We start from the raw sequence: 15,824 nt of genomic DNA, 5'->3' as shown, positions 1-15,824 counted from the left end.
GCTAGGTAGTCTATTTCACTCGTTTCAAAGTATTTAAAATGTTTCTGTGTATTGCCATTTGTATTGTTGCTCATATTTTGAACCACTACAATTTTAATTGGGAGGGATTATTAGGTAGCTAAAACGATAAAACGTGCAATCTCAGAAATTATACCCATAGATAGGCTTCAAATGGGCAACATTAATTCCGCTGTATGAATAAACAAATGAGACATAAAACAATTTCTTGAGTCAGAAAAAGAAAATTGCCAGTAAGTTTGGCTTCATGATTAATCTGAGGGTGTGATATGAGGGGAGTCAATGCTACCTGTTGCAAATATTTTACGTGGAAACTGAAATCCTCATTGCTGTCATGATTACATGAAGTCTTTTACAAGAGTAACAGGCAGCATGATGTACAATATAATCACATTAATTAAGTACCTTGAAAATCTGACCACACTCTTGGGTCATGAAGATATTCATGCTCAGCAGAGGGTAAGAGAAAAGGGAGACTGAAAGAAGAAATGGAGAAAAGGGTTGAGTGCATGAGATCCCAGGATAGCAAAAGTGGGCTCATGAAGATTCAATGTCTAGTGGGGTGATTCCCAGTTCCAACGAAATTGTATCACATAATGCAATGTAATCAATAAATAAAAAAAAGATTTAATGTCTTGCAGCTGTCAGGGCTGAGGATAAAGCAATTTGAGGTCTCTGAGGCATGCTTGGCCTCTTTATGCTTGGGGTGAAGATTGGCATTGGTTTCAAGCAATGTAGATGTTGGGAGATAGATGTGTAATACTGAGTACTTTTGTTAGCACATAAGGGGAACTGGGATACAATTTCATGGCCAGCCTATCATTAGCACAGCATACACTGAGCATAGAGAAGTAAATGTGAAGCCAATCTGACTCTTCAGTATCTAGCAGTCAAGAAAGGGAGAGAGGATATGCTATGAAACAGACTGAAACCAGTACTGAATGACAGGTACCAAATACTATGGTAGCACCATAAAAGAAGCTTATTCCCAATGAGAGTTATTCCAGGGATCATTAAGTTTGTTTTGAGGAGGAGAGTTTATCAGTAGTACTACCAAAATATGGTGTACCTATTGCTGTGAAAGACAAACCTAGAGTTTCTTTCAAATACACCCAGCCTTAGGGTTGATAGGACATCAGACTTCAACATCTAAGAAAAGGTACAATAACCTGTATGGTTGACAGATTAATGAAGTAATAAATTAATTCGTCAAGAAAATTGCAGATGGGGGTGAGAAGACCACAAAGCATATAATAGTACTCAGCAGGTAAAAAGAATGAAATCCTACCATTTTCAACAAAATGGTCCCAAACTGGAGACCAGTATGTTCAGTGAAATAAGCCAATACCCACAGGACAAATATCAAATTTCTCTCCTGTATCAGGCAATCTTCATGCAAAATAAAGATAAATAGATATATAGATAAACATAGGTATACATATATTCCAGCATATTGGTGTGTGAAGATATTTGTTGCAGTATGCATCTCTACTTTTAAATAAAAGGAGGGCTCCCAATGAAACTCTTAAGTATACCTTGACAATAGGATGCTGAACTTTCTACCATTGTCTATACAAACAATTCCATGATATACTTAAATAGCAGAATGTTGGACTTGTGATTGTTGTGGAATGACTATACTACTGTAATAACCTGAAGGACAGCACTTGTGGTGGACACAGAGGAGAGGAAGAAGGATTCCCTATGCACATGGAGCCATATCAAGGAAAAAAAATACCCAAGGATAATACCCACAATTAGAATGTGGAATTCACCTCATGTAAATTAGCCAAACTTTTTGTATCTTGATCCACTCCAACCTGCCTGTTTGTACTCTTCACCACTACAATTTGTTCTTCTCTCATAGTTCAGGTAAATAAGTAATTTCCTGCTCACTATTCTGTTTACTACAATCACTTTCACTTGAACTTAGAGACATGTCTCTTGTTTTGCTTGGAAAGGACCCACATGTACTAGCGTTGTCTGACCCTCTTTCCTCCTCTGTGTCCTCATGTCATTCCAGCTCTCTTCCAGAGATCAGCTGCCCTCTGGTTGCTTCACTCTCTCCTTGCAACTTTGCTTGACTCCTTCCCTAGTAGATCAATCCTCTACTTAAATGGTTGATACACAAAAGGACTTCACATCATCCAAACTAAGGGCACTTCATTCTTTCGCTTTAAAATATTCTCTAACATCTTACTATTTTGATTATAATTCTTGATACAACCTGAAATCAGCTTGTATAATGCTTCTCATGTATCTCTTTATACTCAAACACATATTATGCCAGCTTCTGTTGGATTCTCTCTAGTACTTGGAAGAAAACATGATTCATAGAAGCTTTTCAAGGATGCTTTAATAAATAGCTCCCCGTACTATATACTCCTTAGGCAAACTAAAGTCTTATTTTACACCCACCAACAAATGTTTTATCCTTTCCTTGTTTTTGTACTTCAGAATTTATATTACCCTATTTGAGTCATAGGAAGAATGGGGAAATTCCTCAAAATCTAAGCCAGAGATGTCCTTTCACAGACATAAGATGGTTGAGATGTAGAGATGGCAAAGGCATGGCAACTATGATCACTTGCCACTGAGAGTGAGCATACTTTGGAAATTCACTCAAGTAGGCAACAGCTTTGAGTATAGCATAACTAAGATCTGGGTTTGGGAGCTGTCTATTGCCTAGACAGCCTTTCTTGGCCTAAAGTATTGGTCTCAATACTGGCTCTGATCTCTTATGTACTGTTTGTTGGGTAGTCAGACTGTGAGTTTAGGTGGAGGTGAGAGGTGATGGCTTGGGCCAAGCTGGAGTCAGCAACCAGGAATTCCATCCATGTCTCCCACATGGGTGGCACAGATGGCAGGCACCGAAACAGCTGAGTCATGATCAGCTGACTCCCAGTGTGCATATTAGCAGGAAGCTGGATTGGAAATAGAGGTGGGGCTCAAACTAAGTACTCCAATATGGGAACTCCCAACTCCTGCCTTTAATGGTTACCTTTTGATTGGAGCTTAATCTGTGCTGGTGGCTGATATAGTCATTACTTTGCTTATTTGTTGAACTCATTTATATTTAGCAAATACATGTTTATTCATTTATGCCAGCAATGTAAGAGCTGAGAATCCTAAGATGCCCAAGACAGGAAGGATCTTGTCTATAATAAAGCTACAGAGTAGAGGAGGAAGGCTGGCACTACAGAAAGAGAAGCAGGGCAATGTCAGAGGAGTCATGATATGAAAGAATGACCTGAAAAAAATAACATCTTTTCCTCCAAGTTATTGCTTTCCTTGTTAGAAATAATTTTGAGCAGATGAGTGTATACATGTATTGGAATAAGAATAGAATAACAATCATGCTCTTATTTTCTTGTGTAGGAAGAAATTTTTAGTTAGTGCATTCAAAGTATCTGGCACTTTGATATAAAAATACATCAAACTTGGAGATTATTCATTAAAAAATTTTAGAAAGGGTTTTCTTTGATGAAAGAATATCACAAATTGGACACCAGAAAATGTAGTGTTATAATGAGAATAGATGGTTTGGAATCCTTCAGTGAGCGAGCGTGCGCGCAAGAGAGATCTGAATCTGAATCCAGTAGTGAGGCAACATTTTTTTTTTTTTTGGAATAGGTTTAGAGCAGGTTTGCTTTCTTGCTTCATAATGTTTCAACTTTATGGCATCAGAGAGGTGACTTGGTCTTTCTGAAGCATGGTTTTCTTGTGTGACAAATGTGGACAACACTTGTCTGTTTTTAATTTTTTATGAATCAGATATCTCTAACTTTGACGATCTAAATAGATTGGCAATCGATTTTAGCTATTATTAGCATTTACATTATTGTATTACATTCAACAATACTATTTAACCCTTACTTTTGTTAATGAATAATTATGTAATATGTTCTTCCTTTTCACTGATTGCAAAATCTACATTAAAAGTGAACTGCTGTGGTGAAATATCTGTCAGGAAATTTAATCATGCTAATAACACACACTTCACCTTCATAGCATTTTTAACCTATGCAAAGATCTGGTTGAAGGCCTGGGATAATGGTTCAGTGGCTAAATCCTCACCTTACACATGCTTGGATCCCATAGGGTACTGATTTTCACCCTGGTTGCTCTACTTCCCATCCAACGATAGAGGATGGGCTAAAGCCTTGGGACCCTACACCTGCATGGAACATTGTGAAGAAGCTCCTGGCTCCTGTCCTGGATGGGTTCCACCGGCCCTTGTGGCCACTTGGGGCAGTGAACCAGTGGATGGAAGATCTTTCTCTCTGCCTCTCCTTCTCTCTGTAAATATGCCTTTCTCGTAAAAATAAATAAATCTTTTTAAAAAAAGACTTAGTTTACAAATATCAGTGAACATTAATCAATAAACAAAGCCACCTCCCATAGGAAATTTGGTTAACATAAAAGGGGTTCATGGTTTAATTCTGTTCTCCTTGCATTATACCTCATGTACCTTTTATCTTGTAGATCACATCTTTACAGAGAGCCAGAAGAAAACTAGCCGGCTCTCATGCATAGAGACCTGTGTACTAAACTCATACGGGGCATCTTTTTTGTAAAAAACCTTTGTATAGCTTCAAGGAGGTATTGGCGTTTCTGTGTAAGTTCTAAGATCATAAATTCTGAAAGGCTCCGCTGTTTGACTTTTGTGGTAGTCTGTGATGGTCCTCAGTTTTCTTCTATTCCTGTTCGTACTTTATTGTTCGAACAGGATGTAAGCGGGAATTGTCACCTACTTGGAACCAAGAGAATGTACCAAATATGATGGGATGTCACTTTGATGACTGTGTTACACAGGGTTGTACCTCCTGTCATGCTACTAAACTCTCCCTTGCAGGTCTCAAGAAGAAGATACCACATTATGAGATGGCCATTGGAAATGTCATTAGGCATTTAGGCAACAGCTAGTGATAAACTGAAGCTTCAGATCAACAGCCCATAAACAACCCAACTCTGACAACAATTAGGTGTGTCTGAAAACTGACCTGTCCCAAGTTGAATCGCCAGATGAGAACTCACTCGTCTGTTAGCATCACTGCAGCCTTGTGGGGACTCAGCAAAATTGTGGCCAGACTTTTGATTCACCAAAATTGTAAGATACACATTTGCATTATTTTAAATGGGCATTTTGGCAGTAATATTCTTAGGCAGCAATATATCAGAAATACAATTATGATATGAATTTGATTAGAAATGAGATCAGACATTGGCTAGCAAGGGGCCTCTAAAATTCTTTTATACTTTTATAAAGAGAATCTTATTATTATCCACGAAAAATAAATCATAAACAATGCAAAAAACACTATATTTAGTTAATAATATTTAGTATCATGTTATCTCAGAGTAGGTGAATACTTTTTCTGATTTCAGCTAACTACTTGTCATCTTAATTAAATAATTACAACTTGGTTAATTCAATTTTAATGTCTTTGCATTTCCACTATTATTTCTATTTTATGAATAAGAGTGAGATTCAAAAAGGGTAAAGTAGCTTCTGTTAGATGCACAAATAGCTCAAAATTAAGGTAACAAGGCAGACCCCTTTATTCTTACAAGTTGCGCTTCCCTCCATATGTGAGCTCTACTCGTAATTGTTTTACCAGTAACAGCATGAGGCCAGCTTGTTGTTGTTTGGTATGTAGGAATGATAAATCATCAGCAATAAATATATATGGTGTAATTTTGCTTTAAAATAAGTTTGTGGACTATGTCTATCTCGGATATGAAGTCATAATTTTGCTATTGTACTATACTATATGATGTAAGAATCAGAAGCAAGACAAGAATGTGCAGACATTATTGTAGCAATCTGGATGTTCACCACTGTTTCCTGATGCCGATGCATTTTCTTAAGCAGGTGAGAATGCAATCTCCCTCAGTTACCTTTGAGCTTCCTGACTGAATATCGCTAAAAAAGGAGCTCTGAGAAAGTTTTCAAAACTGAACAATTTTAGAGTCTGGTCCCTTTATGATCAGTGATCTTCTCAGCTTTCATCAGGAAAATAAATCATTGTTAAAAGATAATCTTGTCACACGGGAGGCAAAAAGGTGCAATATCAGTAGTTTGAGTTACAAAAACAAACAAAATGCCCTGAAGAATGGAAGAGAACAAGTAACAATGTTTTGTTTTTCTTACAGTTGGCAGGGAGAGTGGAGTAGGAGTGTTAAGGAAACACTCATTGTAGAAATGAGAGCAATATACCCTCAATAGAAAAGCAAGTGGACTTGATAAAAGGCCTGTTTCACAAAAACACAAGTAGATGTTTTAAAATTCTTTTCAGACTTTATTTCTGTTTCATCTAATCACGGATTTCATGATGAAACTGTCGATTGTTCACATTCCTTCTCACTTTCCTTGTTTTTATTCAATTTTAACACTGTAAGTAACACACACGAAAAAATACCCAGGGATAGCTACTAATGTTAATGCTTTGCTTTAAGGGACAAATCCAAGTAAAAGTAATCTAGGTGTAGTTGGTAAAACAAAATTGTTTTTTTCTAATAGCTTGGTTAAATAGAACTTGATCTTAGCAAAATATAAGCTCAAAATAAGCAAATCAATCTCATTAATTTCTAATTTACATTATACCAATAAAATCTGGATGGTAAAGATACACAAGCCAATAGATTAAAAAAAAACTCACAATAACAGCAGAAATACAAACCTATGTGTCCACACATGCATACACACACACACACACACACACACACACGCACAGAATGTTGCCCAGGTATATAGACTATGGTATTTATACATTTTATTTCCCTTTGTATGAGTGTGAAGAAGGGTATCATTTAGACCCTTCCTTTAAATTTCACTTCTGTATATGGAAAACAAATCTGAAATCTGGTAGAAAGCAATTCCCTTTAGTTTACAGGAAAGAAATATTTGTAACTTTTCACTAAAAACATCAGCTTGAGATATTCCCAGCCAATTCCTTCCTCAGTGCTTTACAGCTCTACCCTAGTTTCCTGGCTTTGTGAACTTTGGTGTGATATTTTCCAAAAAGGCTGCCAGTCTCTTTTGTCCCTTTTAAACAGTAAAAGAAGATGTCTAAGTAATATCAAAGAGAATCTGAACTTAGTTTAAAGTTTGGGCAATTAGCACTACCGAGGCAGCTCAGGCTCAAGTGCTGATGTGGGGAGAAGGGAAAATTTAACCTGGTGGGATTTCTAAGACCCACTGTCAAGTGTTCTCAAGACACTTAAGCAGCATCCTTCATGCTGAGGTTTGTCTTGTGCAAAAAGACCCCCATACAAGAAAACCATCAGGGGGTCACAGATCATTCTGAAGAATCAACGCAATGTCACAGGCTGATGACAGGTTGACATCCAAGGTCATGGACCAGTTTTCTTTAGGGGATGCCTTCACAGAGCAGTAACGTCACATCAGCAAAATGTCACTGAAAGCTGTCACCAAATTCAACAAATACGGAAGAACACTGTTCACGAAAGAGCCCGACAAATCAAGAATCCCTGATACTTTTTCTCAAGACTGCAACAGAGTATTGTGTTAAAGTAGTTTCTTAGTACAAACCTACATAATGAAGAGAATGGCAGTGCTAGGTTTTCTCATAAATGTGATGTTTGAAGTTTTCCTGAGCACCTCTTTTTTAACAGTTTTAGCCAAACCCCAGTGGTAGTAGTTATTCCTTATTAATCCTGAGAAGCACAGTGTAAATAAGTCACCAAGATGTATACAGAATGAAAAGTCTTTATACTATTATATATATATAGCCTATGATGTGTATATATATTTATATCAGACTATAATCAGACTATAATCGCTATTTAGACCATACTTATAGTCTCTCTATAAGTATAGTAGTGAATAGAAAAAATGCTGAATAATAGTTGCGGTTTGTACCACAGGCTGAATTGAGAGATTTAGGATTTAGTCTTCATTACTTTATTTATATATTGTATCCCAGAACACCATTTAACACCTAAGCCTCAGTTCCTCCATCTTGAAAATGGGAATAATTATCAAACTACACTATGGGATAGAATAAATTGAAACATGTATATATGCACTTAGTATAGCACCTGGAGAATAACAAATTATGAAAACACTATTTTTATAATAAATAATTTTATCATCATTGCCAGTTATAATTAGAAAATGCTTTTCAAAAGTGATCTCTTTGAAAATAACTTGTATGTCATCTGATGTGGAAGTATAATAAGGATGTCTAATTCTTACTGATTCAGTGAGTCAAACAGAAAACCAAAACAAATTGAATCATTCAACTGGTGTATTTAGAATTGCTGATGATTATAGCATTCAAGAAAGTTAGTGAAACACACAAATTGCAATTCAACTGTTCTTGAAAATTTCCAAAATCACTTTTCATTTGTCTCGTCAAACAGTTGATAGAGCTTATTCACTTAAAAGTGTATATTTAGGGACTTCTAAAAGAGAAACATTACGCAAGGTCAATGTGGAGGGAGGGTGTAAAGGTGTTAAGGCATGGAGTTTATGGCAGAATCATTTGTTTCATCTTGAATGACAAAAAACAGGGTAAATCATGTTTATATAGCACTTTATGCTTTTCACAAAATTAACATTTTATTTAAACACACATATACCAAGAAGGAAATATGTTCATCTACAGCTTCTGTATTGAGCACTGCTTCTAATCTGCTAGGTTTGCTGTTCTGGCCCCAGTGCATAGATAGGAGGGTAAAGCACAGACATCAAAGGTTACAGAGCAGTCCAGAAAATCCATGCAAAGGCTCATCTAATTAGGAAATTTTGAAAGGGATTGGTATATGCATTTCACTCATCATCTAATCCAAAAAATGCACAAACACAACTTGGACAGTCACCAGTATCAAAGGTTCTAACATAGCGTAATTTGTGTAGAGTGTGCAACATTCTGACAGTGCTATAAACCAGGGAGACAGTTTACTGACAATTCTGTGCTACCAGATACCAACTCAGGCCTCTGTCCAGCCTTACACTGTCAGTTCTCATGGAAACATGAGCAGTTACACAGCCTTGGAGGATGAGAAGTTTGGATTACAAACGATGAGATGGACAGATTTCATGTTTTCATTGCAGATTTTGTGTGTGTGTGTGTCTTTTCAAACTGCTGAGTCTATATTTTCTAAAGGCAAGAAATGCAACTAGTGTTTGTTTCTAGCCTGGCTTCTGTTTTGAGATTTCTTCTGTGTGGAAGAAATGTGTTGCCCAGCTGTCTTGAATCCCAATCAGGATATGGTTTCAGCATGAAATATATTATAAGAATGTATTTAGCTGGTTATAAACAGGAATGAAAATGAGGCTGGGGCTGTGTTATCTAATTTTTCCCCACAGAGGGGACTCTAGTTCAGTCCAATGGGATCGATAAGAACAAATGAGGTAACGTTTAGTTCTGTTTTTCTCAAGCAGAAAAGTAACTGTGAAAGACAAAAGGTCACATTACTGAGCAGAGCTTGGAGATCCTGCCTTACGGGGATTCTCAGCAAGAGGAATCATGTGGCAACTCGCCAAGCTGAGCAGTCAACATGCCAGAGTGCTTTAACCTGAGCTCAACTGCTAGAGAATTAAAACTTACCTATATTAAGATTGCAATGTGTAATGTACACATGTTCACACATACATTCACAAACACACTGAGTTCAACAAAAAGTAATTAAGAATTCCCTGTCGGGAGGCTTCAAAGTTTGTAGGACTAGTGATCCGGAAAGCTAAATGAAGGTTATCCAAGTCCTTTTTCTTTAAAAATCTGTGCAAAAAACAGACATGTCACCCAGTGTACTATTATTTGGCCCAACGATTTTTGAATGTTAATGCCAGCGAAATGTAGTCATCAAGTGCATTTGATTATATTTTCACCCAAAGAAGGCATTAAATATGTAGGTCTTCTAAAAGCTACGATTTTTGATGTTCAAGATGTGAATGTCCTACTGTAGAACCAACTACACACGGTGTGATGGAAGCACAGAGAAGGAATCTGACTTGGAATCTTCCTGAAGGAAAACACTCAGGCTCATGTTATCTAACCTGATTCCTACAAATGGCATATCTCATACTCCACTGTTTTCACTGGTAAACAACAAAGGCAAAGGGGGTGGAAATAAGATGCCCAAAGACACAAGAGAAATTTGCTTTTACTCCATATGATTCTAAATGTTACATAACACGATCTTAAGATGTTTTAGACTCATGGTTGTTCATTTTCTCCCCATTAACTTGCTTTCTAAAGTTACAGAAAAATTGAGCACAAAACATAGGTTCCATAAATCTCCTTTCCTTTGCATCTTAATCAGAACTTGGTGTTTATCCATGTTTCAGTTTGTGGCCATTCCAACATGCAGTGGTAACGCTTTGTTTAACTTGGTGGCATGCACATGTCCTGACATTTTGTTAATTTCCTTACCTACTATATAGTTTTCCTAACATCTGTGATTTTGAATTCTATTTTCTGTAATTTAATACATAATGCTTTGTTTAAAATTTCTGTATTTAATACATCAATATATTATTTGTAAGCAGTTTTTTGAGGTTGGGCTGGTTTTCCTTCAGCTACTACTTATTTTCTTCTGCCACTTTAGTTTGATATATTCTATTCACTATTTCTTAAAAATACAATATTAGTTTGTACTTCCTTTTATTTTATTCATTATCAGTTAGATTTTTTTATCTTTTATTATCTAGTGAAATTTTCTCTTTCTCCCATTATCTATTCCTTTAAAAACAGCAAAAATCTGGAAATACTCTTAGAAGCAAAATTCATGAAAACATATTTGGTGAGGAAATGACTTACCCTGGTTGACAATAAATCGTAACTTCTGTATTGTTGCCAGATTGCCGCTAACTCGATAAATTCCATCAACATCTAGACCTGCGAACAGAAAGGTATACTTTATGTTAGCATACATAATAATTGAAATGGAAAGAGAAAAAGTAAATCTTGGAAGGAAGAAAGTAAGAAATCAATATTAAATAACTTCTCATAAAGAAAATGCATCTCTATGTTCTAAATGATGTAACCATAAAAATTTTATTTCTATAAAACTAATCACAATAGTCAAACACAATCATCCATAAATTTGAAATCAAGAAATAAGCTGAGGCACAAAAGAGTGTTAGATGGCCTGAGATTATATTCTGGAACTAAGCCATATTCCCAAGAGAAGGAACTCAAACTGGGGATAGAAAGATCTGCCCAGTGTATCTGCACTGGTGTTCTTCTTCAGGAAGATAGAACAACTGCACATATTTGGGAGGCGTTTCATTCTTCCTGCCCTTCACCTTTCCTCGTTCCCTCTCCTTTTGTATATTTCTTCTTCTCCCTCCATTCTATTTCATTTATTTTCATTGATATCCCATGCTGCAATTGCTCCAGGATGCTATATATTGGTTTAGTTATTTGAAACGACACAGTGACAAATTCTTGAGGTATAACTAAGTTAGAAACTTCTATGTACAATAGAAGGCAACAAAATGCTCCATTATACAGGTAAATTAAAAAAATCTTGGGAAAATAAGCAGAATTTAGTTTCAGATTATTTTAAAATTAGTCATCTGTAATTCGAACTAACCTACCCAGGCAATGGATTTAAATACTTGACTATTTATTTTCAACATATCTGCTTATAGCATATTGTTATTTTTATGTACAAATTATCAGGAGGATGAATAAAGAGGTAAGGAAAACAAAAAACACTTATAGAAATTACTTGTCATAAGGAAGTGTTAATAATATCATTTTAAAGGCAATAATCTGGGTTCTTCGACATCTCGAGGCCCTCAGAAGGCCTGCGTGATTGACAGTGGAGGTAGAGGTCATTTTGGTAACCTTTTCCCTAGAGAAGGGGATATAACACCATAGCTAATCACTGTAATTCACAATGGTGAGTATTAAATAAATTAGTAGAAATTACTGTCATATCCTAACAGAATAAACACTTCACAGAGAATTTTACTGATGTTCAATGGATTCCTATATTGCTTAATAACCTCCATATTTTTACATAGTTTATATTGTAACATTTCTACCATTATACAACATATTTCTTCAGCAGGTCAAGGTAGGATGATATAAATTATAGCATGTATTAATGGCATAATTTAGAACTATCATTTACCATGGTTCTTGCTCTGCCATGTAATAAACCACAGAGTAACTTGGGATAATGACAATAAAATGGAATAGCTATTAGCAAATGTATTAATTTATGTGAGTTTTGTAATTCTTGACTAATCTAAGAATAAATTACTTAGATTCTATTTCTTCCTAAGAATTACAAGTTGTGAGGAATTGGATGAGGCCAGAGAGCTATTAACAAGTTGTAAAATTATCTAAGATATATGCATGTATAAAAGCCAGAAAGACTTTTTCCATTACAAAATGGCTGTAATAACCTAAAGGTACTCCTGTTGGTTTTACAGTGCAATGTGTGCTTGATGGCTTAAAAGTAATGATCATCATATTCATCTTTTTAAAAAGTGTTGCACTCTTCATCTTACTATTGGTGCATGTTGCTTTTAAGTTCACCCACAGATATCCAGAATATTTCTTGATTAAATTATAAATAATTAACCATTACTTTCCTCTTTTGTCACTGATGTTTGTTATTTAACTGTAGTTTAGGGAATTTTTGTTAACATGAAACAAATGTTTACAAAGTCTGTAGTTTCATAAGGAAGGTATCTTGGAGTTGTGCAATATCACCTTCAGTGACCCAGTACTGTCTATAAAAACTGCTCATGAACTCAAGTTTTCAAACTTTGGGGACAGTAATTAAATGCCATTCAGAGAAATGAGTGGTGAACAACTTCACCTTTCTTTCCAACCCAAATAAACAGACAAAGATTTGTAACAAAGGGAAATCGCTCTGTTTTTCCCCATTGTTTTGAAAGAATTTAGAGACCAAGACTACAGAATACGGAAACATTAGTAAAGTATGTGTATGTTTCCCCAATAAGAAATCCTAAATAGTTTTATATGAAGCCTCAAACTAGTTATATCTTATGGAAAGATTAAAGGTGAAACGTTATTGATATCTATTTACAATGAAAATGAGAAAAATGACTTATTTCTTTTTTAAAATTTATTGTGCTAATTATCTGGGCCTTTATCAAAGATCAATAATACAATTATTTCAATTACAAGAAAATGTTACTGTAAATGTCACTTTAATATATGTATCCTTTTACATTAAAACTCTATTTTAAAGATAGGACTTACCCATTTTTCAAATAGTACTAAAATTTTATGAAAAATATATATGCTCTTTAGAATGCTTAACTGAATTTCAACCAATGAATCTCACAATATCCAAAACTGCTTGTTCTCCTATAGAAGCTTGAAGTCACACATAAAAAAGGACTTTCAGATTTTTTAGTAGAAATTTGTTTTTAAAGTTTCATTATCAAAAACACTTGAAAGAGCAGTATGGGTTGGAGATATTACATTCGAATAGTATAATCGAAAGCAGTATGCAGTTTAGTTTAAATATAGCATGTTCATCTTAAATTAATAACTCAACTTTGATTTAGGAGGAAGGGAGATTTGCCAGGGAAAATGATTCACACCTGGGCCACCAATGTCACTTGAATCACAGAGCAGACATTTCACTATGGCTTTTTCTACTAAGAGAGAAACTGAAGAGCGAGCAAGTTAAGCATATTAGATGCACATGACTCTAATGGTACATAACTTCCAAGTCTTTCAGATTCACAGATATCAACACCATCTATTTCGTAAATAACAATCTCTGACATTACTGGCTCCTGTTTTGAGTGGTTTATACTCCCTCGGTATCATACTTTTAAAATTACACAAATAGAGCGAAAATGACAAAGCAGATATTAGAAAGGAGGGTATTACATTTTGCAAAATAATATGGATCTTATAAGTGAATTTTAACAATTATAAATTATAGAGATACAGTCTTGAAGTTGATTAGTTTTCCACTGAGTGGCTCACAGAAACAGCAAATCCCACATCCTAGAAATATTAACCGGATTGCCATTATATTATTCACGTGCTGTCCTTTTTTTCACTCCAAAATCTTTGAAAGTTATGCCAAACCAAACCCATGTAAATTGGTGGATTTGGACATCCTTTTCATTACCACATTATACTAGCTGGATTGAAAACTACTTACTTTGGAAATATAATTAAACTTTTTATGATTTTTAAATGAGCAGTGTCTTCAAGGTACCCATGTTTTACTTTGGTGAAATCTGGGAGAAAAAAAAATGTTTTGAGATGTGCCTTTCTCAAGAAAATAACATGACTGTCAATGCTGACAGGAAACTTGGCTTTATGCTAAAAATACTTAGGGGGCATGATGAAACGAACCGATTTTACCTTGTTTCCTTTCTTTCTTTCTTTACCTTTTTTTTTTTTTTTTTTTTTTTTTTTAAGGAAAGTTGCATTAGCAATAGCAACTAAAACTTCTCACAAGCAAATTACATTCACTGAAATATCTTTATTATTTTATGATCAACTTAACTTCTAAGGTTTCAAAATAGTGTTTAGCATTGGCAGAAACTACTGGAATTATAACTACAGCAGATTTTTAAAACTCTGTACCTTCTGTTTCTTCTGAAGAAGCTTAGACAAGGATAGACACACGGTTAGGAGTTATTAGACCAAATGGTGGTTTAAGTTCAGTGGAAAGAATGCAGCTGTCATAACTAATTCCCACCATAAATCTTAGAAATTTTCCAAAAAGAAATCGAAGAGACTAGTACTGTTTCCAGAGTTGACTGGCTTATCTTCCAAAATATGGGCAGTTTTTGCCCATGCAGGTGGGACTATTAAAAATAAAGTACAGATTAGACAGCAGTGTTGGTAGCCTGAATGATGGACAAACCACAGAGCTGTGCGGGTTTGTGCCTGATTGAGCAGTGTGCCTAAGAAGGCCCTTTGTTTTTCTGACCCATAACAAAAGGCATCTCAACCTCTGTAGCCTGCAAATGTAGGCTGGGAATTGAGCAAAGACTGTCCCTTCCTGCGATTTATGGTACTTCCTAATTCCTAGGAGGCCAGAGCTACCACAGGGAGAGTCATTTTCACAATTCTTGGGACTTCTGGTTTCCAATCCTGGCTAAACTTTGAGTACAGGAACACCCAAACTACCCATTTATTTCTTGGTCTGTCCAAATTCCTGCATGAGTCATAGCTAAATAGCGGTGTGGTGAAGGTGATGGTGGCATTGTGTATGTGTGTGTGTGTGTGCTTCTAAGACTTACTATTCGTTTAAATTGGAATGTTTCCAACATTTACTGCGAAGTTATCTGTTCACACACTTTAAATTCCATGTATTGAGAAAGTACAGGATCTAATCACTTCTCGGCCTCTTGGCCAAGATCAAGTGGGAAAGTACAGGATCTAATTTAAAACTCCAAATTCAATCTGCATTCCCTTGCAATGATTGGTATTACACTGTATCTATGTGCTGACAATATTTAATTATTGTTAATTTCTTGTTAGAAGCTCATCCTCAAATTCATGTCATTTTCTAATAGTGATTACCTTAGGAAATAACTGACCCAATTCTGAACAATTTTGTTCTATAGGACTACTATGTGACTTTGTCATAACTAAATAGATGGTTGGTTATTCCCAAGGGCAACATATTTCTACAGAAAAAGTAAAAATTGAACTACATAGGATATATGGTACAATAAGAGCTAAGTGCCTATTCAGATCAATTAAAGGCAGGCACTGTTAGCAGTTCTGTTTCAGTTTTTTTTCTTATTGTATGTTATGTTATATATCTGTCTATCATGTATTTACACTGAATAGTATTTATCAAATATCAGA

The 15,824-nt window shown here is 35.4% G+C and overlaps 1 protein-coding gene across 2 annotated transcripts in view; it reads right to left on the bottom strand.

Moving 5' to 3' along the window:
- ARHGAP15 (Rho GTPase activating protein 15) overlaps positions 1-15,824 on the bottom strand; it is a 625,244-nt gene that overhangs the window by 186,728 nt on the left and 422,692 nt on the right. For both annotated transcript variants that reach the window (XM_004577187.3, XM_058664454.1), the window contains exon 11: positions 10,809-10,886. In XM_004577187.3, coding sequence (XP_004577244.1) covers positions 10,809-10,886 — 78 coding nt within the window. The remainder of the gene's footprint in view (positions 1-10,808; positions 10,887-15,824) is intronic.

This window comes from Ochotona princeps, chromosome 5 (genome assembly GCF_030435755.1).
Source record: "Ochotona princeps isolate mOchPri1 chromosome 5, mOchPri1.hap1, whole genome shotgun sequence".
Taxonomy (NCBI): domain Eukaryota; kingdom Metazoa; phylum Chordata; class Mammalia; order Lagomorpha; family Ochotonidae; genus Ochotona; species Ochotona princeps.
Note: the sequence above shows the minus strand (reverse complement) of the source record. Positions and strands in the feature narration are given on the sequence as shown.